The sequence below is a fragment of the Somniosus microcephalus genome, chromosome 11 (assembly GCF_052327205.1).
Source record: "Somniosus microcephalus isolate GS21.2 chromosome 11, FLI_Smic_1.0, whole genome shotgun sequence".
In the NCBI taxonomy this organism is placed as follows: Eukaryota; Metazoa; Chordata; class Chondrichthyes; order Squaliformes; family Somniosidae; genus Somniosus; species Somniosus microcephalus.
Genome location: NC_140997.1, coordinates 222,669,604 through 222,696,646, shown reverse-complemented (window position 1 = coordinate 222,696,646; position 27,043 = coordinate 222,669,604). Strand labels below are relative to the sequence as shown.

At 45.9% G+C, this 27,043-nt stretch overlaps 1 protein-coding gene across 4 annotated transcripts in view; it reads left to right on the top strand.

The window, feature by feature from the left end:
• The window catches only part of emc3 (ER membrane protein complex subunit 3), a 35,279-nt gene that overhangs the window by 2,430 nt on the left and 5,806 nt on the right, over window positions 1-27,043 (top strand). For 2 of the 4 annotated variants that reach the window (XM_086002031.1, XM_086002030.1), the window contains exons 2-8: window positions 4,030-4,087; window positions 6,600-6,693; window positions 8,616-8,720; window positions 9,865-9,946; window positions 12,134-12,213; window positions 13,030-13,084; window positions 21,854-21,936. In XM_086002031.1, the coding sequence (XP_085858157.1) occupies window positions 4,030-4,087; window positions 6,600-6,693; window positions 8,616-8,720; window positions 9,865-9,946; window positions 12,134-12,213; window positions 13,030-13,084; window positions 21,854-21,926 (547 nt within the window). In that variant the 3' untranslated portion in view covers window positions 21,927-21,936. The remainder of the gene's footprint in view (window positions 1-4,029; window positions 4,088-6,599; window positions 6,694-8,615; window positions 8,721-9,864; window positions 9,947-12,133; window positions 12,214-13,029; window positions 13,085-21,853; window positions 21,937-27,043) is intronic. The other 2 variants (XM_086002032.1, XM_086002029.1) reach the window with 1 other exon arrangement.

Sequence of the window (27,043 nt, the reverse complement as noted above, 5' to 3'; positions counted from 1 at the left end):
GGAGACCTCAGGAGGAGGCTGATATGGATCATCCACTCGGCACTTCTGGCTGAAGATGGTTACAAGCGCTTCAGCTTTGTCTTTTGTACTCACGTGCTGGGCTCCACCATCGTTGAGGATGGGGATATTCATGGAGCCGCCTCCTCCCATTAGTTGTTTAATGGTCCACCACCATTCATGACTGGATGTGGCAGGACTGCAGAGCTTTGATCTGATCTGTTGATTGTGGGATCGCTTAGCACTGCCTATAGCATGCTGCTTCTGCTTTTTAGCATGCGCGTAGTCCTGTGTTGTAGCTTCTCCAGGTTAGCACTGCGATTTTAGGTACGCCTGGTGCTGCTCCTGGCATGCTCTTCTACACTCCTTATTGAACCAGGGTTGGTCCCCTGGCTTGATGGTAATGTTAGAGTGAGGGATAATGCCTGGCCATGAGGTTACAGATTGTGGTGGAATACAATTCTGCTGCTGCTGATGGCCCACAGCGCCTTATGGATGCCCAGTTTTGAGCTGCTAGATCTGTTCTGAATCTATCCCATTTAGCACGGTGGTAGTGCCACGCAACACGATGGAGGGTGTCCTCCGTGTGAAGACGGGACTTCATCTCCACAATGACTGTGCGGTGGTCACTGCTACCAATGCTGTCATGGACCAATGCCTCTGCGACATGTAGATTGGTGAGGACGAGGTCAAGTAGGTTTTTCCCCACGTGTTGATTCTCTCGCCACCTGTCGCAGGCCCAGACTGATAGCTGTGTCCTTCAGGACTTGGCCAGCTTGATCTGTAGTGGTGCTACCGAGCCACTCTTGGTGATAGCCATTGAAGTCCCCCACCCAGAGTACATTCTGTGCCCTTGCTACCCTCACTGCTTCTTCCAAGTGGTGTTCAACATGGAGGAGTACTGATTCATCAGCTGAGGGAGGGCGGTAGGTGGTAATCAGCAGGAGGTTTCCTTGCCCATGCTTGACCTGAAGCCATGAGACTTCATGGGGTCCGGAGTCAATGTTGAGGACTCGCAGGGCCACTCCTTCCTGACTGTATACCACTGTGCCGCCACCCCTGGTGGGCCTGTCCTGCTGGTGGAACAGGACATACCCAGGGATGGTGATGGAGGAGTTTGGGACATTGGTTGAAAGGTATGATTCTGTAAGTATGACTATGTCAGGCTGTTGTTTGACTAGTCTGTGGGACAGCTCTCCTAATTTTGGCACAAGTCCCCAGATGTTGGTGAGGAGGACTTTGCAGGGTTGACTGGGCTGGGTGTGCCGTAGCTGGCCCAAGGTCGATGCCGGGTGGTCTGTCCGGTTTTATTCTTAATGTTTTGCGTAGTGATTTTTTACAACTGGGTGAAATGCTAGGTCATTTCAGAGGGCAGTTAAGAGTCAACCACATTGCTGTGGGTCTGGAGTCACATATAGGCCAGACCGGGTAAGGAAGGCAGATTTTCTTCCCGTAAGGACATTAGTGAATCAGATGGGTTTTTACGACAATCCGATAGTTTCATGGTTACCATTACTGATACTAGCTTTTTATTCCCGATTTATTTAATTAACTGAATTTAAATTCCCCAGCTGCTGTGGTGGAATTTGAACTCACGTCTCCGGATCATTAGTCCAGGCTCTGGATTACTAGTCCAGTGACATAATCACTACGCTTCTGTTCCCGTCGAAGTTGGGGTTTTATTTTGCCTTTGAACTGTGCTCTATAACCTTGATGAGTGACGAACGACACGTTGTGTTGTGACTGCAGATTTAGCCACAGAATCTAGTGTGTTTCCCTGCCCTCTCCCCGCTGTCATTTTAGACATTTTTCTCCCATTTTTGGTTTATCCAAGAAACAGACCATTCCCCTAGTTTGAAGCGAGCCACACCCACCGCTGGTATTCTGTAACCCGCTGTAAGGAGGTGTATAAGGGTCATCTGGGATGATGTGTGCTCCGGTTGAATTAGTGATTTTTAATTCCGCCCCATTCCTTATGCAGTAGAGCCCAGCTTCCACTCAATACTATAAAGAGTGGGACTGAAGAGTTGTTGACAGATCACCTACTGACAGTGGTATTTGGCAGCACAGGTGTTTGCTGACCCGGTGCCATTTGCTGCAATTATCGAAAAATTCTTGTCCATTATGTACTGGTAGCTTGTTCAGATAGTGTCAAACATACAATCTTTGAGCACATTTAATGGGTATAAGTTTTCCACAGTGTGCACAAGTTTGCCATTATTTTGTAAAAGCAATTTTCCAATATATTTTAGAACTAGGCTGACCTAAATGTTTTTATAAAAAAAAAAAAAAAAAAATCTGCAAAATGTAAGTATGACAGGTGTTCTATTTTTGCTGCCTTTCAATAATAATCTAGATATTTAACCAAAGTTCCCCTGATGGCTTATTCGGTAAATGCACTGCCTGGTATCGAACTGAGACAGACTATGCATGCAGTTCCCAGAGTGCTTGGTCTGTACTGATTTAGCTGAGCTCAGCAGGGGACCAGTAGGGATACTATAATTGGCCTCCGTGCCCCTGTCCGAACATAGTCAGCACATCTGCAGCAATAGCTCCTCCTCCCGTCACCACCTGATGCTTCTGGGGCGTCCTCATTGGCCCACCCAATATCCACGTTTGCACGTTGCTGACATTACAACGGTTTGGGCCCATTTCCACATGTATGTGGATGGCACCAAGCTGTATCACTCCTCCATCATTCTTGACTCCGTGACCGCCTGTGAATTGTCAGATCACTTGACAGGATTGGGGGAAGCCCAAAATTTCTCCAAGTGAAGGTCAAAGCCATCTTATTCGGCTCCTACTAAAAACAGGCTTCATTTTTTTTTAAATTGATCTACTTGGTGGCGGGGGGGAATGGTGGAAATGCTCAGCAGGTCTATCAGCATCTGTGGAGATAACTGATGACTTCATGTTTCAGGTGTTCAGATAGTAATTAATATAGAGATTGTGAGCCCTGAAACGTTAACTCTGTTTCTCTCACCACAGATGCTGCCTGACCTGAGTATTTCTAGTATTTTCTGTTTTTATTTCAGATTTCCAGCATCCGCAGTGTTTTCCTTTTTGTATTAGAGATTGTGAGCATGTGGTTTCCTTTCAGGAGCTAGCGAGGTTAACCCTGCAGTTTATTTCCTTGTTTATCTGTTTTTAAATAAATTCACCTGATAGTCAAAGTTTGAAACAAGATCTGACGTTGAAGCGCTGCCGCTTTTCTTAGAAGAAAACCTTGTGTAGGCATTGCTAATTACAGTAAGTAAAGTAATTGACTGAAACATTTTCTGTCTGTTGTCCTGAGCGCATTATCGAAAGCTTAAACCTAGATCTCGGATCTGAGGAAAATGCTCCCAGAGGGAATTTGGGCTTGCCTTGAGAGTAATTAAAATATGGCAGCTGAAGATTTTAAAGAGTGATTGAAAAGAAGAAGAAAAAATCTAATAGTTAAAGGGTAATAATTTGTAAATGTAAACATGTGCATCAGACAAGTGTAGCTTTTCCAACAATTATGCTTTCAAGTGTAGTGCAAAAAAAAAATGAAGTCGTTGCACAGAATAACCACTGGATGGCGTCTGTGCCAACTGCGAAGACTTGGAATTACAGTGTATAAAAAAGTTAATAAGCTGTACAGCTGATGGTGCAGGGAAGATAGCTCCACTCGCGTGGCAAGCCTATTGCTCACTGGGTGTGTCTCCCAAAACCAATCACTGTATTTTTCTTTTACACACCATTGTTTTCTAGTGTGTACCCTTCACCTACCGCACACCTATCTGATGCTGTAGTCAAATCGCTTTCATGATGTGGATATTAAAACAAGAGCTAGAAAAGAGAGAACTTTTTATTAATAAGTTAGTGATTAACTGAAATACTGTATCGGCACTCAGCCATGTGAAATAAGTGCAAAAACCCACGACCGTTTCGAAGGGGGTTATCAAACTACTGGTGAAAAATTTGACGTTTCGTCCCATCTGGCATAACTTCCATTTCTGTTGCATTGTATAGTCTGTTAAAGTATAATTGATTTGTTTTCTTTTGCAGTCAAGTTCTGATCAGGAGTAGAATTTTGAGAGAAAATGGCAGATATATTCCAAAACAGGTAACTCTTAACTTCTCTCCTTAGCCGCACAAAAGTAACTTTTTGGCCCTTGGATAAGGTGGTTACTGGTCAACTAATTTGTGTGTTTGAGCCAATGTAGTCCATTGTTAAACTGAGTGGCACAAAGCGCCTGAGAGATTGTTGAATTACCCAGCTGATTTTATTTCATGGCTCACATACCAGTCTGGAGGGTGGGTATCTGACTTATTCCTCTGCTGCTCTTGATCCATTGCTAGGAGGAGGATGAGACAGACCCAGATTTTCATGTTTCAGTTTCTCATAAGTTTCAGGATAAAATCTATCGGCATTGTCATCTGTAATATTCTCTCTTTTTGGTTTGGTTCAAAAATTTGAACATTTCAGATTCTTTTTCCTTTCTAATGGCAGTCACCTTGCCTTTTCTCTAGTATTTTGTCTTTGAATGCAGTTACTTGTGCTGGGATATGGTTCCAGAGGTGGCAACTGCACGCCAGTAATTAAGAACATAAGAAATAGGAGCAGGAGTAGGCCATACGGCCCCTCGGGCCTGCTCCGCCATTCAATAGGATCATGGCTGATCCGAATCTAGACTCACGTCCACTTCCCTGCCCGCTCCCCGTAACCCCTAATTCCCTTATCTGCTAGGAAACTGTCTATCTCCATTTTAAATTTATTTAATGTTGCAGCTTCCACAGCTCTCTGGGGTAGCAAATTCCATATATTTACTACCCTCTGAGTGAAGAAGTTTCTCCTCATCTCAGTTTTGAAAGGGCAGCCCCTTATTCTAAGATTATGCCCCCTCGTTCTAGTCTCACCCATCAGTGGAAACATCCTCACCACATCCACCCGATCAAGCCCCCTCACAATCTTACATGTTTTGATAAGATCGCCTCTCATTCTTCTGAACTCCAATGAGTAGAGTCCCAACCTACTCAACCTTTCCTCATACGTCAACCCCCTCATCTCTGGAATAACCGAGTGAACCTTCTCTGAACCGCCTCGAGAGCAAGTATATCTTTTTTTAAATATGAAAACCAAAACTGCACGCAGTATTCCAGGTGTGGCCTCACCAATACCCTGTATAACTGCAGCAAGACCTCCCTGCTTTTATACTCCATCCCCCTTGCAATAAAAGCCAAGATTCCATTGGCCTTCCTGATCACCTGCTGCACCTGCATACTAACCTTCTGTGTTTCATGCACCAGGACCCCCAGATCCCTTTGTATTGTAGCACTTTGCAGTTTCTCTCCATTTAGATAATAACTAGCTCTTTGATTTTTTCTGCCAAAGTGCATAACCTCACACTTTCCAACATTATATTGCATCTGCCAAATCTCTGCCCACTCACTTAGCCTGTCTATGTCCTTTTGCAGGTTTTTTATGTCCTCCTCACTCACTGCTTTCCCTCCCATCTTTGTATCGTCGGCAAACTTGGATATGTTGCACTCGGTCCCTTCCTCCAAGTCGTTAATATAGATTGTAAAGAGTTGGGGTCACAACACTGACCCCTGCGGAACACCACTAGTTACTGATTGCCAGCCCGAGAACGAACCATTTATCCCAACTCTTTGTTTTCTGTTAGATAGCCAATCTTCCACCCATGCCAGTATATTACCCCCAATCCTGTGATTTTTTATCTTGATCAGTAATCTTCTGTGTGGAACCTTGTCAAATGCCTTTTGGAAGTCCAAATACACTACATCCACTGGTTCCCCTTTATCCTCCCAAGTTGCCACTCTTGATGTGGATATTGAGTATTGGCAGGCTGTTCAATTGCAGCTAAGCACCATATTGTTCCCATTTGATATCCACACGATTAGGAGCAGGAACTCTGTCATTTTCTCATTCTCCAATCTTATGGGATGCTGAGGCCCATTGTAGGGCCCCCGCACTACTGTTACAGTTGACATAAATTAGCCCAGCAAGGGCCAGGGATTGACCTTGGCATCTTAATATACATGGCTGTAGCATGCTGAGAGCTTTTGAAAGGGTCACAGCCAAACCAATCCTGTTCTCATCATACATGCACACCCTCAACAGGGCTATGCTGAATAGCAACCAAAGCTATGCAAGCTAGGCGCTGACTTGTGCTCCCTGGCTGGTAAGGCATTTGGGTGACCTGGTCATTTATTCCAACCAGTGCTGATCTGTAGCCGGCCACTCGAAGATTCAAAACGTGGTATGGATGGCTTTCACATTCACCTTCCCCCAAAACTGGGCAAGTACCTTTTTGGAGCCCTCCACCAATAGCTCGGTTGAAATTGGGACCTTGGCAAATGGAGATTTTTTTTTTAATGCTTTGCATTCTAGATAGTGCAAAAATAATAAATTGATGTAATTGCCCAAAGTGCCAGATCTCGATAGAAACTAGCTATCCTAATATTGTACCCAGATTTCCATATAGATTGGATTTCATTCTGTGTATTTCTCACCAACAGTGTTTTTTTTTCCTCTTCTGGTGAAGTTATACAACATATTTAACATACTTAAATTCTATTCATTTTGATCTGTTTCCCTATGTTTAACATTCCAGTCCTTCTTAACACGGAAGTATTATTTTAACAACCCTGATGATGGATTTTTCAAGAAGACCAAAAGAAAAGTTATTCCACCCTCTCCCATGACTGGTAATGGGTTCTTTTTCCGCTTATAAGATGTGTAGAGGATATATAATCTGTCTTTCATACAAGACGCTAAACCGAGGTGAGTTTAAAAGATAAGCTGGCAATATTCAAAAGAAGAGCAGGGGTGTTCTCCCAATGTCTTGGCCAACATTTATCCCTCAACCAACATCACTAAAAACAGATTATCCGGTCATTATCACATTGCTGTTGTGGGAGCTTGCTGTGTGCAAATTGGCTGCCACGTTGCCTACTTTACAACAGCCTGTCATCAGTTTTAAAGAATAAATACAGTAAAATGCGCAGTTGCACGAGACTGATAATTGTATGTGTATCTACATTGTCAAATGCACGTAACCTTTTTACAGAAAGTAATCTGCTGGCACTTTAGTTGTTAATCGGGAATATTCACAGGAAATTTAATTTCAACCTGCACCTCCTTCCCCTGCAAGATGTCATTGCTGCCTTCAGTCGATTGGACAGTCAAGACTGTACTTTCTGTGTAATGACCGCAGAGCAAGGCACTCTGTGAATAAATGTTTGTTGGAGCAGGGAGAGATGGACTGTGATTGAGGTCCCTCCCATCCTCTCCCGATGTGCAATGTTCTCCTGTTGGGGGGGAAAAAAAACACAAGACCTGTTTGTTTTCAGTAACATATTGCAACTGTGTGGACTTTTAATGGGACAGATTAATGCAATATGTTGATATACTATCAGATTACAATAAAGACTTGCATTTATATAGTGCCTTTCACGACCTCTGGACATCCCAAAGCGCTTTACAAGCAATTAAGTACTTTTGTAGTGTAGTCATTGTTGTAATCTAGGAAACGGGGCAGCCAATTTGTGCACAGCAAGCTCCCACAAACAGCAATGTGATAATCTGTTTTTGTTATGTTGATTGAGGGATAAATATTAGTCAGGACGCCGGGAATAACTCCCCTGCTCTTCTTTGGAATAGTGCCATGGGATCTTGTACGTCCACCTGAGAGGGCAGATGGGGCCTCGGTTTAACGTCTCATCCGAAAGACGGCACCTCCGACTGTGCAGCACTCCCTCCCTCTGTACTGCACTGGAGCGTCCGCCTAGATTTTTGTGCTCAAGTTTCAATGTGAAATTGTAGGATGTTGTTTCATGCCCATTGTTTCCCACACTAAGTTATCAATTTTAGCTGATCAATTTTAGCTGGTCTGTTGAAGGAGAGGGAGAAGGGAAAAGTGAATGTAGGCTGCCTAGGTCCAGAAAATAAAAACTCTGAACATGAATCGGCCCAGTATGCTTATATGCGCCTCCTAGTGACTAATTTGAGTTAGGAAAATGCCTGAGAATCTGCTTCCTTCAGCTAAGGAACGGGGCATGGTATGGGAAACTTTGTGATATCCAGCACCGACGGGACCGAGCTGTTGCCGTCCCATCAAAACTGCCGGACAAACCAGCGCTAATGTTAAAACATACGGAAGCTTTTGAGCTCCGTATCTAGCAACAAACCCTGTTGCTTAGCAACAAACCCTGTTGCTTAGCAACAGCTTCTAAACAGTCGGCCGTAGCTTGCAAGCATCTCTGTAGCTAAGCAACAGCTTTAGCTAGCCCTTGCAGAGCCTGACTGGTGGAGAAAAAAAAAGCAACGAAAAAAAAAACTTACTGAACCGACTCCTGAATTTTGCCGGTGGCTCGAGCATTCCGGACAGTTAACCTCCGGATAAACCAAAGTTTCCTGTAGTAGGAATTTCACATCTGGCTTTATTTCTTTTCCTATTTTTGTATCTTAAGGGAAAATAGTTTCCTGCTTAACATGGGTGACTTGCTGATTTACGGTCACGTGTCTAACAAATGTGACAGAAATTGTGCCTGAGCAACGGTTCTTGTTCTGCTTATGATCAATGAGATGAGACTGAAACCTAGTGATTTTTCCAATTTTGTATTTTCAGACCCCACCATGGTGATGGATATGATGAAGGGTAATGTGACTAATGTGCTTCCCATGATTCTCATTGGTGGCTGGATCAACTGGACCTTCTCTGGTTTTGTTACCAGTAAGTAACACACTGTAGAAGAGTGGAAGCTAAACTTAATTGTTAATATACTGTATGTAAACTGAACCTTGCTGTTTTTTGGACAAACATCAACTGCAGGTAGGTGACCCCCTTTCACCAATGTTACGGAGCCAATTTCCTCCAACTGAACATTGGGAAGGCTAACTACAAATTCCGTTCCCTTGTAGTGACTCCGTCACTTGACCCAGCGCATGCAAAGCCTTGGCATCCTCTTCAACCCAGAGTTGAGCTTCAAACTCCACCTCCCATCCCAACGCCAAGACCGCTTCTTTCAACCTCCACAACATTGCCTGCCTCCACCGCTACTTTAGCTTCCACCACGGAAACCCTCGTCCATGCTTTTGCCACCTCTGGACTTGATTTCTCTAATGTCTTTGCTGGCGTTCCATCCTCCACCCTCCATAAACACTCAACTGATTCAGACCTCAACTGCCCATATCCCGGCCCACACCAAGTCCTGCTTATCCCATCACCTCCATCCTTGCTTACTTACATTGGCTTCCACACTCTCAATGCATTAAATTTGAATTCCTCATCCTCATCTACAAATTCCCATCATGGCCTTTGAACTCTCATCCTAAACCCCACTAACTCACCTCGACTGTTTCCACCATTAAAACCTTCTTTAAGCATTATATAAATGCAAGTTTTGTAGTTAAACTCCTTTCAAAGTATAGTTTCTTCTTCACTCCCTGCCAATGTAAGTTGTTTTATCCTATTTGCTCCCTGCCAGTGTAAGTTGTTGTGTCCTCTTATTTTGATCTCCATGTTCTACATACCCATTCCTTCACTGAAAGTGGAGTCGTATCCTCTGAGTTTGGAGAATCTCCCGGGTTTATAGGAGATGCTGGAGAAGGGACCACATTTACTTTTCCCTCTCGTCGTCTTGACTTTAATCTACATTTTCCCTAATGTGTCTGCTGTGTCTGCTGCTATGATTGAATTCCATTATACTGTACTGTCTCGGTGGCGTTCATTTTATGCTTCTGATTTATTAATACAAAGCAATTCTAGATGGTGCTACAAACACAAATCTAGCGATAGTCCAAATGTTAAGTATGTGTTCAGGAAATTGAGGATGGAATGTTCTTGCAAATACTAAAGCACTTTCTATTGTCTTTAGCCAAGGTTCCATTTCCTTTGACGCTGCGTTTTAAGCCCATGTTACAGCAGGGAATTGAGCTGCTCTCGCTGGATGCTTCCTGGTATGTTGAAAAGCGCACATTAAAAAAAAAAGTCAGAAAAGGGTACAGGAAACTTCGCGATATCCGGCACCGACGGGACCGGCGTGATGCTGATCTGTGAAAACTTCTGGACAGACCAGCGCTAATGTTGAAGCATACGGAGGTTTTCATCTCCGTATCTGACAACAAACACTGTTGCTCAGCAACAGCTTGTAAACAGTCGGCCCGTACCTTGGAAGCGTCTCTGTAGCTTAGCAACAGCTTCAGAAAGGCTTTCCAGAGACTGACTGTTTTAAAAAAAAAAAATGCTAGGAGAAGAAAAAAAACCTAACAAAACGGCTGCTGATTGCTGCCGTTAGATCGAGGTTTCCGGCCATACAACCTCCGGATAAACCAAAGTTTCCTGTATTTGGCTCATCAGTACTCATCCCTTTAGTGCATGTTACAGATACGATGCACCAAAAGCATAACAATACTCACTTTTATTCTACCAACTGGAATTTTCCTTACCTTGCTTGAAACAAACTGCTTGTGTTGACACTTGCACACCATACGTCAGGTATTAAACTTTTAAAAAGCCATTAAAACTTCCACAAAAGTTAAGAAATGGAACCTTCTGGGGTAATAAGCTAATTATCATTCACCATATTAATGGATCCAAAGATGAAAATATTTAGCCTATTGACTTTGAGCCTCAACCTCATTTTCAAATCCTTCTGTGTCTCACTCCATTTTATCTCAACAATTTCTTCCAGCTATACACCTCCACATGCACGCTCTTCTCCAACTGAGTATTACTCCCTGTTCCACCATCAATGGCCATTCCTTCAGCCACTGGGTCTTCAACTTCTGCAACTCCTTCCTTGAATCCCTCTCTTTTGCCACCTCTTTCTCTGCTTTCAGCCCTCTCCTGCTCAGTGTGTGCCTTTATAGTTCTCTCTTAAAGTGCTCAAACATGTTTCCTTGAATTGGGAGTGCTATAGAAATACAGATGTATTTTTAAGGAGGGCAGGAGGAGAAACAGAAATTTGATGGGGCCGAACGTAGTTTTTAGAAGCTGTCTAAAAGTTGGGAGGGGGTTGCAGAAGTCTGGGCACCATTTCTGAAGGAATGACTACTAATGGTGAAACCAAGAGTAAAAAGGAAAAATGGTGCCTTAAAATGGCCCCTTTTTCCAATGGATGGGGCCCATCAACAGGGATCATAATTCTCTCTGACTGATAGCCATTCGACTTGTTCAGTACCACTTTAAACATCCATTAAAGCAGGGCAGTAAGTCAGGGTCATAAAACGCTTGAGATTCCAGTATGGATTCAGTAGGTCTATTGATTTTTAAATGGAAACTAGATCAATTGGGTCATTCAAGACTCCATTAACCTCCTCACGAGTTTTATATTAAAGATTCCTAATTCTGTCTCTCCAATCTCACTTTTAGACTCTCTGTCATCCTTTTCTTCTGTCAAATACCTTAGCCCTTCTCACACAGATGAACATCTTTGTAATTGTAAGTTGATATTGTTGACGTAGGCAGAATGTAGAGGTTTAAACTGTAGGTTGTCGCCCACACAGAGCTTCATTGAAGTGAGGTTATGACTGTGCAGAAGTGATAGGCTCTCTTAGTGCATCTGTTGTGATGGCATTGTAGTCCTTAACCAAATTCTAGACAGCTGAAAATACAATATACTTTTTTTTTAATTGTCTAACACCGGCAGCTTACTCCACTTCTTGGTGTAGCAGTAAGTTATACTGACCAGAATGGCTCCAAGTTCCTACCTGACCTGTAATTGTCACTATGCAGGTTTGCAAGTAAAGAATGGCCAGCAGTCACTGCCTATGGAGCCCATACCCTAGCATGATCTGCCCTTGGGCCAAGAGTCTATAGGGAAATGAAATATAGGGAAATTGGAAGAGGAAAATAAATAGAAAAACATGAATCGCACATGATTTGATTTTGGTTGGTTGGGTGAGTTCGATCAGGTCTTTTGCTGCTAGGTGGAGCACAATGTAGAAGCAACGTATAAGGAAAAAATACCCGATTGGAGATGCTTTGATGATAAAACACTCAACATCTTGACTGGAGGAGAATGTCTGCTGTAGCAAGAGGAAAACAAAGTTGAGGAGAGCGGAGGAACATTGTCACTTTTACTTCTAACATGTTTTTCATTCCTTTGAAACTAATATTATGGGTTCTTTTTTGTTTTTACTTAGGGTGAGCTCTGCATCTTGGTACTTCTTGAACGTGTTTGGACTCAGAAGCATGTATTCCTTACTTCTGGGACAAGATAATGGTAAACACTGACTTAAACACTTATGTTTGGGGGGGGAGGGAGGGAGGGAGGAGACAGAAGTGAGATATTTTCCCACAAGGAAGGACGCTTAAGCCTGGCTGATCTACACCTCTAGTGATTTGTTACTAAATGGCATTGGTAGAGAAAGCAGTTCATCTACATGGCTTTGTGATTGGTGAATCTTTAAGGAGCAACAAATGAAAACAGCCATGTTTTACTTGGATGAGGGTAGGGAAGAAGGGGAAAGAGTCTGAAATTAAGCATGCACAATTTATAGTGTCTTTGATTGCCTTATTGGGGGAATTTAATACAAAACAGTTTTCCTGTTGCAGCTTGTATTGTGTTTTAAAGCCTGTCCCAAGAGACTCCTCAACCCCTTCAGACTCAACACTGGGAATAGAAGATCAAAAATAACAGCTGGGTTTGAGTGAGCTATGGCCTCTAACACAACATGGTTCTAAAGGCTCCATAAACTGAGATCTTTGACTCTTAGCAGAACCTCTAAGTTGTGTTGTAGCCTTGTAGTGCACCACAATCCAGCTGTTGTCCTTTAGTCGGGTAGGTGCTAAGGATCCAATGCAACCATTTGAAGAAAAGTATCAAGTTCTCCCAATGCCTTAGGCAACATTCCTCCCTCGACCAGCGCCATCAAAAAACAGTAACTGGTCATTCATCCAATTACTGTACCTGGAATCTTGCTGTATCTAATTGGGCGCCATGCTTGCTTGCATAAATCACTCTGCTTCAAAGTGGTTCATTGTATACTCTGAGGAATGTGATGAGATATGATCTAAATGCAAATGTTTTTCTTTTTAGATTTTGAACACTTACGTGGCACAATATTCAACTGCAGTTTTGAAACTTTAAGCTGGTAATTAGGGAACTATTTTCCACGTTCTCTGGTCGTCTTTGAAAAACAGGACTCTTCAATGTGTTTTGCCAACAAGCCTGTGGAGACTGAAGTTGGCAGGTGTTCCCTAGTCTTAATGCACAGTCTCCACCGGCTGGTACCAAAACATTTCAAAGTGAGAAGAAAGAGAAAAATAGACTGGTTGATGGTAGCATTTTTTTTTTAAAAGCATCAGTGATCTTTTGCAGTATATTTACCTAAAAATATGTAAACAAGAATACAAGAAAGAAGTTGTATTTATACAGCGCATTGTCACATCTCTTGGAAATGTTCCAAAATCCTTAACTGCTTGGATGTGTCATGTAGGCAAAACACAGCGACTGTTTTGAGTGCAGCAAGGTCTTGCAAACAAGCAGTTAGCTAAATTGCCAATGAATCTATATTTGGTTGTGTGATTTAATGGCTACTCTTGGCAAAGACATCAAGCAAACACCCTGCTCTTCAAATAGTGTCGTGGGTCTTTAATGTCCACTTGAACGTCTCGTCTAAAGGACAGGCGAGTATAGAAGATGCAGGTGTGTCCTAATGGTGCTAATTAATTTTGTTGAATACTCCGTGGCCTGAAGACTGAACGGAAACTAAAATACCTAGCTATGTCCCAATAAGGTAGCCAAGGAAACAAGGTTACGCATGCTGAATTTCTGACCTCTTCCTCCACCCCTGCCCCCTTCCCCACCCTGCACAAGCAAAACACATCAGTGGGGTGATTTGTTAACCTGAGTGTCTGGGAGGAAGAATCTGGAATAGGAAATTCCACTTTGAATCTCTGACAATTGGCATTTGTACTTGGACATCTCCCAAAGGTTGAGCTTCACGAGCCTCGGAAGCTAGGACGTTCTCTTTCCTGTCTACAGGTGATTTGCCACCCTCCTAAGAGGCACACCAGTTAATGGAAAATAATTACAGGCCTGTAATTGAATTGGGAGGGTTAGATGATATTAACCAAGGGTTCGCAACCTTTTTGCTTCTAAAACCCCCTCCCGTGTTAGAAAAATTCTAACGCGCAGACCCCCTTTAACACAACACAAGTATTTTTTCTGTATAGAAATTTGGGGGGAGGGTGCAAAACAGTCTGTCCCACAGTCTGCATGGTTCTGGAAACGCTACGGGCCCAGCACCACCAGACAACCCAAGGAGCGGCTGCACTGCCGAACGGCGCCTAACGGTAAAGGTTTCAGGGAATTACCAAGTTGGGACCCGGACTCGGTAACCGGCGCCCAGCCCAATGAAGCCAGCCGCCTCGCTCCATCCCCGTACAACTGCAACCTCCCCTGCGATCGGTCCCTCAGCCCGACCAAGGGCCAGCCCCCAGCCGCGGACCTCCCCAGAGAGGCCCGCCCCCGAGGAACCGATCATTCACTGGACCCCTAGTTGAGAACCCCTGGTATGAACAGCAGAAGCAGTATATGATATTTTGTATGGACAAGAAAATGTCATTCATCCTATTTAGCCTTCTCCTTCCAAAGGACTCTGTTTTAGTCTGTGGTGCTCATAATTCAGCATTTTGAGGGAAGGGGAAAAATGCAGATAAAGATTCAAGGAATATTTGGAAATCTGAAGCTGTCGTGTTCCATCTCATCACCTGCGTCTAAAACATTTCTGCAACTTTTACACAGCAGGATGTATTACTAAAACCATGTTTTGAATGAAGAGGGCAGATAGTTGCCCTGGCCTCATGCCCCAGATATCGTTGCTCGTGGTGTAGCTTAGGTTTAACCTCTGCTGGGTTTGCTGATCTGGGTTGGCAGCAGTTGTATTAATCCACATCAACAACTCTGATGAGGGGGAAAAATCAGGCAGGGTTCCTGCTCCTTCTCGCCGACCAGCTAGAAAGTATGTGGTGAGACTTGGCTGCGGTGCCCCCATCCATGATAAAATAGCCAGCAAACATCCACTATTTAGCTTCATATGATTTTGATTTGAAGTACCAGATTGTCACTGGCACCCTTGAAACCACATGAGTCAGTGGCTTGAGGAAGGGATAAACTGCGGGGAGGGGAATAAACAGTGCTTATATAAGTGGTATATTGCTTTTTAACCACAGACCAGTTAGAATATTCTAAAATAGGGGCGTAACTGTTCTGCAGAATTATAAAACATCTATTTGAATAAATGATGAATTTTCAACCTTAGCAAGACCAAAACATTTTTGAGGATGTAACTGGTGGAATAGATAAGGGAGAACCAGTGGATGTGGTGTATTTGGACTTTCAGAAGGTTTTCGATAAGGTCCCGCAGAAGAGATTAGCGTGTAAAGTTAAGGCACATGGGATTGGGGGCATGGTACTGACTTGGATAGAGAACTGGTTGGCAGACGGGAAGCAAAGAGTTGGAATAAACGGGTCTTTTTCCGAGTGGCAGACAGTGACTAGTGGGGTACCGCAGGGATCGGTCCTAGGACCTGATATACCTATCAATTCATCCAATGAAAAGCGACGAGTTAAGAAAGTAACTATAGGTTTTTATTGGCTAAATAACAGAGCCCACCCTCGTGGGTGATCGGATACAACAAGGAGGAATGCCAGCCAGTCGACTACCTTTATACCTGGGCAGGTAGGTGGAGTCATGGGCGGAGTCAGCAGTGGTCAGCCCAGGTATAACAGCGTGACAAGAGGCGACCTCGTATAGTAATACAACAGTGTGAACAGTGCTAACCATAGAGTAACGATATAACAGTGATAACTATAGTGTAACGATAGTGAACGATAAAAGTGGTTTACCACATTCACCCCTTGTTTAGATTTGAGTCCGGCGGGGTGAAGTGTACTACCAGTTCTGGTATGTCAGTCTGTCCGGAGGCCTCGTAAGCCTTTCTGATCGTCGCAGCGGCGGTGTTGCATTATCCGGTGTTAATGCTGGTGTCTGCGTGGTCGGCGAAGGCTCGTGGGGTTCCGGCATGCCGTCTACCTGGGCTGGAATTGGGGGGGTGGTGGGGGGGGGGTGAAGGTGGTGTCTCCGGAGTGCCAGAGGGTGCGAGGTCTCGTAAGGAGACTGTGTCCTCCCGCCCGTCTGGGTATGCCACATAGGCGTACTGGGGGTTGGCGTGCAGGAGGTCCACCCTCTCGACCAGGGGGTCCGTTTTATGGGCCCTCACGTGCTTTCGCAGCAAGACGGGCCCCGGAGAGGTCAGCCAGGTTGGTAGCGTGGTTCCAGTAGTCGACTTCCTGGGGAAAACAAACATTCGTTCATGGGGGGTGGCGTTAATGGCAGTGCAAAGTAGTGACCGGATGGAATGCAGCGCTGCCGGGAGGGCTTCCTGCCAGCAGGAGGTTGGGAGGCCCTTAGACTTTAAGGCTAAGAGGACGGCCTTCCATACCGTCGCGTTCTCTCTTTCTACCTGGCCGTTCCCTCGGGGGTTGTAGCTGGTGGTCCTGCTTGCAGCAATACCTCTCGCTAGTAGGAACTGACGGAGTTCCTCGCTCATGAAGGAGGAGCCCCGGTCACTATGTATATAGTTTGGGAACCCGAACAAGGCGAAGAGGTCGTTCAGGCATTTAATGACCGTGGTACTGGTCATGTCTGGGCAGGGGAAGGCAAAGGGGAAACGGGAGTACTCATCAACAATGTTGAGGAAGTACACATTACGGTCAGAGGACGGGAGGGGCCCCTTAAAGTCGATGCTCAGGCGCTCGAAGGGGCGGGTGGCCTTGATCAGGCTTGCTCTGTCCGGCCTAAAGAAGTGCGGTTTGCACTCGGCACAGGTCTGGCAGTTCCTGGTCATGGTCCTGACCTCCTCGATGGAGTAGGGCAGGTTGCGGGCCTTAATGAAGTGGTAAAGTCTGGTGACCCCGGGGTGGCAGAGGTCGTTGTGGTATCACTTTGCGCGCTGGCGCATGTAATTCGTGACAGAGCATCGGGGGGTTCGTTCAGCTTACCTGGCTGGTACAAGATATCATAATCATAGGTGGAGAGCTCGATTCTCCACCTCAAGATCTTGTCATTCTTGATTTTGCCCCTCAGCTTGTTATTAAACATAAAAGCGACCGAACGTTGGTCGGTGAGGAGGGTAAATCGTTTGCCTGCCAGGTAATGCCTCCAGCGTCGTACCGCCTCCACAATCGCCTGGGCCTCCTTCTCGACCGACGAGTGTCGGATCTCAGGGCCCTGTAGGGTCCTTGAGAAGAAGGCCACCGGTCTCCCCTCCTGGTTAAGGGTGGCGGCTAGAGCGAAGTCGGATGCATCGCTCTCGACTTGGAAGGGGATGGACTCATCCACTGCGTGCATTGTGGCCTTGGCAATGTCTCCCTTAATGAGGGAGAAGGCTGCGCACGCTTCCTCCATAAGGGGGAAGGATGTGGACTTCATGAGGGGTCTGGCTTTGTCCGCATAATTGGGCACCCATTGGGCATAGTAGGCGAAGAGCCCCAGGGTTCTCTTCAGTGCCTTTGGACAGTGGGGGAGGGGTAGCTCCATGGGGGGGCGCATTCTTTCGGGGTCGGGGCCGATGACTCCGTTCTCTACTACACAGCCGAGGATGGCAAGGCGCGAGGTGTTAAACACACATTTATCCTTATTGTAGGTGAGGTTCAGCCGTTGGGCCGTACGGAGGAATCTCTCCAGATTAACATTGTGGTCCTGCCGGTCGCGGCCGCAGATGGTGACGTTATCTAGATAGGGGAACGTGGCGTGCAGCCCGTTCTGGTCAACCATCCGGTCCATCTCCCTTTGGAAGACCGAAACCCCGTTGGTGACGCCGAAGGGAACCCTAAGGAAGTGGTAGAGGCAGCCGTTCGCCTCGAAGGCTGTATACTGGCGATCCTCAGGGCGGATAGGGAGTTGGTGATAGGCCGACTTAAGGTCGATGGTGGAGAATACCCGGTACTGCGCAATCTGATTGACCATATCAGATATGCGGGGAAGGGGGTATGCATCCAGCTGGGTGTACCTGTTTATGGTCTGGCTGTAGTCGATGACCAGGCGGTTTTTATTGCCGGTCTTAACGACCACGACCTGGGCACGCCAGGGGCTGGTGCTCCCCTCGATGATGCCCTCCTTCAGGAGATGCTGCACCTCAGAGCTAATGAAAGCTCTGTCCCCGGCGCTGTACCGCCTGCTCTTGGTAGCGACGGGTTTGCAGTCGGGGGTGAGGTTAGCGAACAGGGAAGGTGGCGGGACCTTGAGGGTGGATAGGCCGCAGGTGTTGCGCGGTGGGCGGTTTAAAATCTGCTGGTTATCGACTGTGAGTGGGGGGAGGGGTCCGCCGTATGCTAGCGTGACGCTTTGGAGGTGGGAGTGGAAGTCTAGGCCTAGTAGGACGGCAGCGCATAGCTGGGGCAGGACGAGGAGTTTAAAATTTTTATACTCCGTGCCCTTAACCGACAGGGTCACAACGCAGTAGCCGCTGATGTCCGTGGCGTGGGACCTCGATGCCATCGAGATCCGGTTGCGCGTTGGCCGGACAGTGAGGGAGTAGTGGCTCACCGTGTCTGGGTGGATGAAACTCTCCGTGCTTCCGCTGTCGAACAGGCAGGTCGTGGCGTGGCCGTTCACTTTGATGTCCATCATGGACTTGGACAGGTGATGCGGGCGGGCTTGATCCAGTGTGACGGAGGCTAGTGTATAGCTGAGCGAGTCGCTGTAGTCTGCGGGTGAGGCGGTGGTCGGGTCTGGAGTCACGGTGACGGTCGAGCGTGGTGGGTAAAATGGCGGCGCCCACGAGGTAGGACAAAATGGCGGAGAAGATGGCTGCCCCCACAACTCACATGAGGCACTGCTGGTGTCGGTTGCCTGGATCAAAGATGGCCACCCCCATGACTCACATGTGGGGATGCTGGCCTCTGTGGCCTTGATGGAAGATGGCCGCCCCCACAGCTCGCATGAGGCACTGTTGGCCTCCGTTGATCCCCCTCTGCAGGCCTTTGCAAAGTGGCCTTTCTTCATGCATCTCGAGCAGGTCGCGTTTCTGGCTGGGCAGCGCGCCCTCGGGTGTTTCGCCTGGCCGCAGAAGAAACAGCCGGCGGCCCGATCGCGGGGGTCCGATGTCGCAGCCGGTACCGGGGGTGGCGGTCCCGATCGGGTCCGGGACGCCGACGCTGAGGTAGGTCCCAGGGGGGGTGCTGCGGGGGGTATTGCGGTAGGGGTCGGTCCCAAGTCCCAGGGTCGCGAGTTACAGTACCTTGAATATGCCTCGAGGTCCCGATGGGCCACTTCTAGGGAGCGAGCGAGGGCTGCAGCTTTGTCCAGGTCGAGGTCCTTTGCTTCAAGTAGTCTTTGCCGTGAGTAGTCGGACCGCAGGCCTTTCACGAAGGCATCGCGGACGTTGTCTTCAGTATTTTCTGCCGCCGTTACCGCTTTAAAGTTACAGTCTCTGCCGAGTGCTTGTAGCACCCGTAAAAATTCATCCACAGGCTCTCCTGGCTGTTGCGGGCGGGATCTTAGGAGGTGTCTGGCATACATGGAATTTACCGGGCTCTGGTACTGTCGTTTCAGCCGGTTGATGGCGTCCTCGTATGTTTTAAGGTCCTGGATGAGTGCGAATACTTTAGGGCTCACTTGGGCGGTCAGAACTCTTAGCTTGGATTTCTGAGGCACGCCGGATTCTCCCAGGTAGGACTCGAAACAGCTCAGCCAGTGTTCGAAGTCGAGGGCTGAGTTTGCTGCCTGTGGGTTTAAATCCAGGTACGGTGGTCGGAGGGCTCGCAGCCAAGCCGGCTGCTGTGGCTGTTGTAGCTCGGCGTCTGACGGCTGCTGTGGCTGTTGTAGCTGGGCGTCTGGCTGGTCTGGCTCGGTAGACATTTTAAAATTTAGCCAATAAAATTGATATACCTATCAATTCATCCAATGAAAAGCGACGAGTTAAGAAAGTAACTATAGGTTTTTATTGGCTAAATAACAGAGCCCACCCTCGTGGGTGATCGGATACAACAAGGAGGAATGCCAGCCAGTCGACTACCTTTATACCTGGGCAGGTAGGTGGAGTCATGGGCGGAGTCAGCAGTGGTCAGCCCAGGTATAACAGCGTGACAAGAGGCGACCTCGTATAGTGATACAACAGTGTGAACAGTGCTAACCATAGAGTAACGATATAACAGTGATAACTATAGTGTAACGATAGTGAACGATAAAAGTGGTTTACCACAGGACCCCAGCTATTCACAATATATATTAATGATCTAGACAAGGGAACTAGATGTAATATCTCCAAGTTTGCAGACGACACAAAGCTGGGTGGGTGTGTGCTGTGAGGAGGATGCTGAGAAACTCCAGTATGATTTGGACAGGTTGGGTGATTGGGCAGATGCAGTATAATGTGGATAAATGCGAGGTTATCCACTTTGGTAGCAAAAACAGGAAGGCAGATTATTATCTGAACGGCAATAGATTGGAAGAATTGGAAGTGCAACGAGACCTGGGTGTCCTTGTGCACCAGTCGCTGAAGGTAAGCATGCAGGTGCAGCAGGTGGTTAAGAAGGCAAATGGTATGTTGGCCTTCGCAGCGAGAGGGTTCGAGTACAGGAACAAGGATGTGTTGTACAGGGCCTTGGTGAGACCACACCTTGAGTATTGTATGCAGTTTTGGTCACCTTATCTGAGGAAGGATGTTCTTGCCATGGAAGGAGTGCAGCGAAGATTCACCAGACTGATACCTGGGATGGCAGGAATGACGTATGAGGAGAGATTGGGTCGATTGGGCTTATACTCGCTGGAGTTTAGAAGAATGAGAGGGGATCTCATTGAAACTTATAAAATTCTAACAGGACTAGACAGACTAGATGCAGGAAGGATGTTCCTGATGGCGGGGGAGTCCAGAACCAGGGGTCACAGTCTAAGGATAAGGGGTAAGCCATTTAGGACTGAGATGAGGAGGAATTTCTTCACCCAGAGAGTGGTGAACCTGTGGAATTCTCCACCACAGAAGACAGTTGAGGCCAATTCATTAAATATATTCAAGAAGGAGTTAGATATATTTCTTAAGGCTAAAGGGATCAAGGGATATGAGGGGAAAGCAGGGACAGGGTACTGAGTTTGGATGATCAGCCATGATCTCATTAAATGGCGGAGCAGGCTCGAGGGGCCGAATGGCCTACTCCTGCTCCTATCTTCTATGTTTCTGTCCAGATTTGGGCCTGGAAAATAGGTGGCTGAGTCAACAGACAATGGCACCTTGCATCCACAATTGGCATTACCAAAGTATTTGCCCACTCGTCAGGCAGGGAGTAATTGGTTGGTGGTTAGGATCTAATTGTACCAGGAGGAAAAGTAATGCAGCAGCCTAGAAACTGTCGAACAGCAATTTTGTGTTTCCGTTCGACAGCTAAATTATTTTGGACGGGTGGAGACACAACTTTGGGCTTGGGTATAAGCCCTAGTCATATCCTACAGCTGTGCGTTGAGAAAGATCGCAAATCAATCTGTGCTCTGGATGTAGCTTGGGGATGTGGGTTGATAATTCAACAGGAATTGCAGTTTTATTTTTAAAGAGGGCTAATTCATATGTTTACTTTTTGCACTGGTTGCCAGGTTTTACAGAGCTTTTTTGTTGTTGCAAGAAATAAATCGATTCTGAAAGAACTTATTGATTGTGAGATTCGCTGCACGTGTTTGTGTGGAACAGCTCGCTATATTCAAGAATGTGTGCCTCCGGAATGAATGGGGAAAAGCTCATACATGAATAACATTTGCCCTTATCAGTCTTTTTTTTTTTTTTTTTTTTTTTTTTTTAAGTGGTTTGGTCTTTTTTTTCCCACTTTGACATCTAATCCAGCAAATTCAAATGATCCTCTTTTGTAGCTGCAGACCAGTCTCGTGTTATGCAAGAACAGATGACAGGTGCTGCAATGGCGATGCCTCCCGATACAAATAAAGCATTTAAGGTATGCTATTTTACATTTTTAATTATATATTCTATAGCATTGGAAATATCCCATTATAGGCCCTCCGGTATTATCCTAATTATTTGCGTTCTTTATGTCCTTTCTCTCATGATGTTGCACTTCCCCACAAGAAGGAAATAAAAACTGATTGATCAGTTATCCTGAACCCCATTAGCTACCAATTTGAGTGGTATTGGCAGAATCTAGGAGGAGGTGGTGGTGGTACTCCATTGGAAAAGAAGAGAAAATGTAACATTTTTGTTTTTTTTTATTTAAAACTTCACGTTTAGAAGAGTTTTGTTTGTAACTTTATTCTGATGTATCTTCCATCTTGCTGAGACTGATCATAAGAACATAAGAATTAGGAGCAGGAGTAGGCCATACGGCCCCTCGAGCCTGCTCCGCCATTCAATAAGATCATGGCTGATCTTCTACCTCAACTCCACTTTCCCGCCCGATCTCCATCTCCCTCAATTTCCCCTAGAGTCCAAAAATCTTATCTATCTTGGCTTTGAATGTACTTAACGACTGAGCCTCCACAGCCCTCTGGGGTAGAGAATTCCAAAGATTCACCACCCTCTGAGTGAAGAAATGTCTCCTCATCTCAGTCCTAAATGGCCGACCCCTTATCCTGAGTCTATGCCTCCTAGTTCTAGACACTTCAGCCAAGGGGAAACAACCTCTCCGCATCTACCCTGTCAATCCCATTCAGAGTATGTTTCAATGAGTTCACCTCTCATTTTTCTAAACACCAGAGAGATTTGTTGCCAGCCCTGCATCAATGGTATGTTTGAGCCATAGGAACTTTGTGAGAATGGGCTGAGGTGATTGCTCTCTGCAAAGATTTTCTTGGCAATCACTTTGCACTTCTCCAAGGCATGAACATGCTGCACCAGTGTCACTGACATGCCATGAGCCATTGAGAGATAATGGCACAAAATTGAATTGTCACTAGAAGTGACAAAAGTGGGACATGAGCTGCAGCAACATTCATGGGAGGAAATACTTGAGTAGAAGTTTGTAAAACAATGATTAATGGCACACGGCTTTCAATGAGTAAAGCATTCTTCGAGAACATGACTGCAATCTATTCATATTGTCTGCTTCTGTGCAGTTTGACATTCCCCAATGTCGAAAGCGATGACAGACTGAGAAACAAAATGATTGAACTTAGTTCCTGACAACCTCATGTTCAAGTGCACCACACTGAGCCATCTAGACCAGGAATTCCCAGGATCGATCCCTAGTCTGTGCTAAGTTAGTTGATTTAGTTGCAAAACTCCTGGGACTGGGGTTTCTGCTCCTGATTACTATCCAGTGACATCTGCTGAAAAGTGTGCATGGATACAGAATCTATATGGGTGGAGCTAAGAAATAGCGAGGGGCGAAAAACATTAATAGGAGTGGTATATAGGCCTCCAAATAGTAAAATAGAGGTTAGGGAGGGCATCACGAGGGAAATTAGAGAAGCGTGCAATAAGAGCACAGCTGTCATCATAGGTGACTTTAACTTACATATAGATTGGACTAGCCTAATCAGTAAAAATAATGAGGAGGAGGAATTCCTTGAGTGTTTGAGGGATGGTTATCTGGATCAATATGTCGAGGAACCAACTCGGGAACAGGCTATATTGGACTGGGTACTGTGCAATGAGAAGGGACTAATCAGTAATCTTGTTGTACGGGGACCCTTGGGTCAGAGCGATCATAACATGATCGATTTCTCACTCGAAATGGAGAGCGAAGAAATTGACTCAGAGACTAAGGTCCTGAATTTAAACAAGGGGAATTATGATGCCATGAGACGGGAACTGAGTAGGTCTGATTGGACAACGTTCCTGGGAGGACTGGAGGTAGATAAACAATGGCAAACATTTAAAGATAGAATGACAAAATTGCAAAAATTGTTTATACCAATCTGGCATAAAAGGAAATCTAAAAAGGTGACTCAACCGTGGATAACAGGGGAAATTAGAGACAGCATAAAATCCAAAGATAGGGCGTATAAAATAGCCAAAAAAAGCGCCAGAGCGGAAGATTGGGAACAGTTTAAGATAGAGCAAAGGAGGGCAAAGGGCATAATCAAGAGGGGCAAAATAGCTTACGAAAACAAGCTGGCGGAAAATATAAAAACTAACTCCAAAAGCTTTTATAAGTATATCAAAAGGAAAAGACTGGTGAAAACCAAAGTTGGTCCATTGCAGTCAGATACGGGGGAATATATAATGGGAAATAAGGAAATGGCAGATCAACTAAATGCATACTTTGGGTCAGTCTTTACGAAGGAAGACACAAAAAACCTCCCTGGGATATCGGGAAAAATAGGGACATTGGCAAAGGAGGAACTGACGCAAATCAATATCTCTAAGGATATGGTGTTAAGGAAGCTAAAGGGATTGAAGGTGGACAAATCCCCAGGGCCTGATAACATGCATCCTAGGGTACTGAAGGAGGTGGCCCTAGAGATAGCGGATGCACTAAGGATGATTTTTCAGAATTCATTAGACTCGGGAACAGTGCCGATGGATTGGAGGGTAGCTAACGTTACCCCACTATTCAAAAAGGGGGGTAGGGAAAAAGCAGGTAATTACAGACCTGTAAGCCTTACATCAGTTGTGGGCAAAATGCTGGAGTCCATCATTAAGGATGAAATAGCGGAGCACTTAGCAAATGGGGACAGGATAGGACAGAGTCAACATGGATTTACAAAGGGTAAATCGTGCTTGACTAATCTATTGGAATTTTTTGAGGGAGTAACTGGTAGAATAGATGGGGGAGAGCCAGTAGATGTGGTGTACCTGGACTTCCAAAAGGCCTTCGATAAGGTCCCACATAAAAGATTAGCATGGAAAATTGAGGCTCATGGGATAAAGGGGAAAGTTTTGGCGTGGATAGGGAACTGGCTGTCAGATAGAAAACAGAGTTGGAATAAACGGCTCATTTTCTGAATGGCAGGCAGTAACAAGTGGGGTACCACAGGGATCTGTCCTGGGCCCCCAGCTGTTCACAATTTACATTAATGACCTGGATCAGGGAGTCGGATGCAGCATTTCCAAATTTGCAGACGACACTAAACTAGGAGGGGGGGTGGGCTCAGAGGAAGAGACCAGGAAGCTCCAGAGCGATTTGGACAGACTGGGCGATTGGGCGGATAAATGGCAGATGCACTATAATGTGGACAAGTGCGAAGTTATCCACCTTGGGTGCAGGAACGGGAGGGCAAATTATTATTTAAATGGCAATAGATTGGGAGAGGGGGAAGTACAGAGAGACCTGGGTGTTCTTGTACACCAGTCACTGAAGGCGAGCATGCAGGTGCAACAGGCGGTCAAGAAGGCAAACGGTATGCTGGCCTTCATAGCAAAAGGGTTAGAATACAGGAACAGGGATACCTTGCTGCAGCTGTACAGGGCACTGGTGAGACCACACCTCGAGTACTGTGTACAGTTTTGGTCGCCTCATCTGAGGAAGGATGTTCTTGCCATGGAGGGGGTGCAGCGGCGATTCACCAGGCTGATACCAGGAATGGCGGGAATGACCTATGAGGAGAGACTATGTAGTTTAGGGATGTACACACTGGAGTTTAGAAGATTGAGAGGGGACCTCATAGAAGTGTATAAAATTCTGACAGGTCTAGACAGACTGGATGCAGAAGGAATGTTTCCCTTGGCGGGTGAGAACAGAACTAGAGGACATAATTTAAGGATAAGGGCTAAACCATTTAGGACAGAGATGAGGGGGAATTTCTTCACTCAGAGAGTGGTGAACCTGTGGAACTCATTGCCACAGAGGGCAGTGTATGCCAGCTCATTAAATATATTTAAGAGGGAATTAGATATATTTCTACGGGCAAAAGGGGTTAAGGGTTACGGAGAGAAGGCGGGGACGGGATACTGAATTAAAGGATCAGCCATGATCTCATTAAATGGCGGAGCAGGCACGAAGGGCCGAATGGCCTACTCCTGCTCCTATCTTCTATGTATCTATGTATGATAGGTGAGAACAGGATGTTCTCCACATTCAAGCAGCACGCCAACACTAACTTGTAGGCTTTTACGTGAAGAATGGCCACATGGGATGCTGGAGGCATGCAAGTGCACCAGTATGAATGAGCACTTTAAGGAGAGGAGGGAGAAACATAGAAGATAGGAGCAGGAGTAGGCCATTCGGCCCCTCGAGCCTGTTCTGCCATTTAATGAGATCATGGCTGATCATCCAAATTCAGTACCCTGTCCCTGCCTTCTCCCCATATCCCTTGATCCCTTTAGCCTTAAGAATATATCTAACTCCTTCTTGAATATATTTAATGAATTGGCCTCCACTGCCTTCTGTGGTAGAGAATTCCACAGGTTCACCACTCTCTGGGTGAAGAAATTCCTCCCACCTCAGTCCTAAATGGCTTACCACTTATCTTTAGACTGTGACCCCTGGTTCTGGACTCCCCGGCCATCGGGAACATCCTCCCTGCATCTAGTCTGTCTGGTCCTGTTAGAATTTTATAAGTTTCAATGAGATCCCCTCTCATTCTTCTAAACTCTCGTGAATACAAGCCCAATCGACCCAATCTCTCCTCATACGTCATTCCTGCCATCCCAGGTATCAGTCTGGTGAATCTTCGCTGCACTCCCTCCATGGCAAGAACATCCTTCCTCAGATAAGGTGACCAAAACTGCACACACTACTCAAGATGTGGTCTCACCAAGGCCCTGTACAACTGCAGCAAGACATCCTTGTTCCTGTACTCGAATCCTCTCGCTACGAAGGCCAACACACCATTTGCCTTCTTAACCGCCTGCTGCACCTGCATGCTTACCTTCAGCGACTGGTGCACAAGGACACCCAGGTCTTGTTGCACTTCCCCTTCTCCCAATATATTGCTGTTCAGATAATAATCTGCCTTCCTGTTTTTGCAACCAAAGTGGATAACCTCGCATTTATCCACATTGGGCAGAAGCATGGCAGATGCTGTATAATCACCCAACCTGTCCAAATCATACTGGAGTTTCTTGGCATCCTCCTCACAGCACACACGCCCACCCAGCTTTGTGTCGTTGTGTGTGTATATTATATATTGTGAATAGCTGGGGGAGAAAACTTGAATACAAGT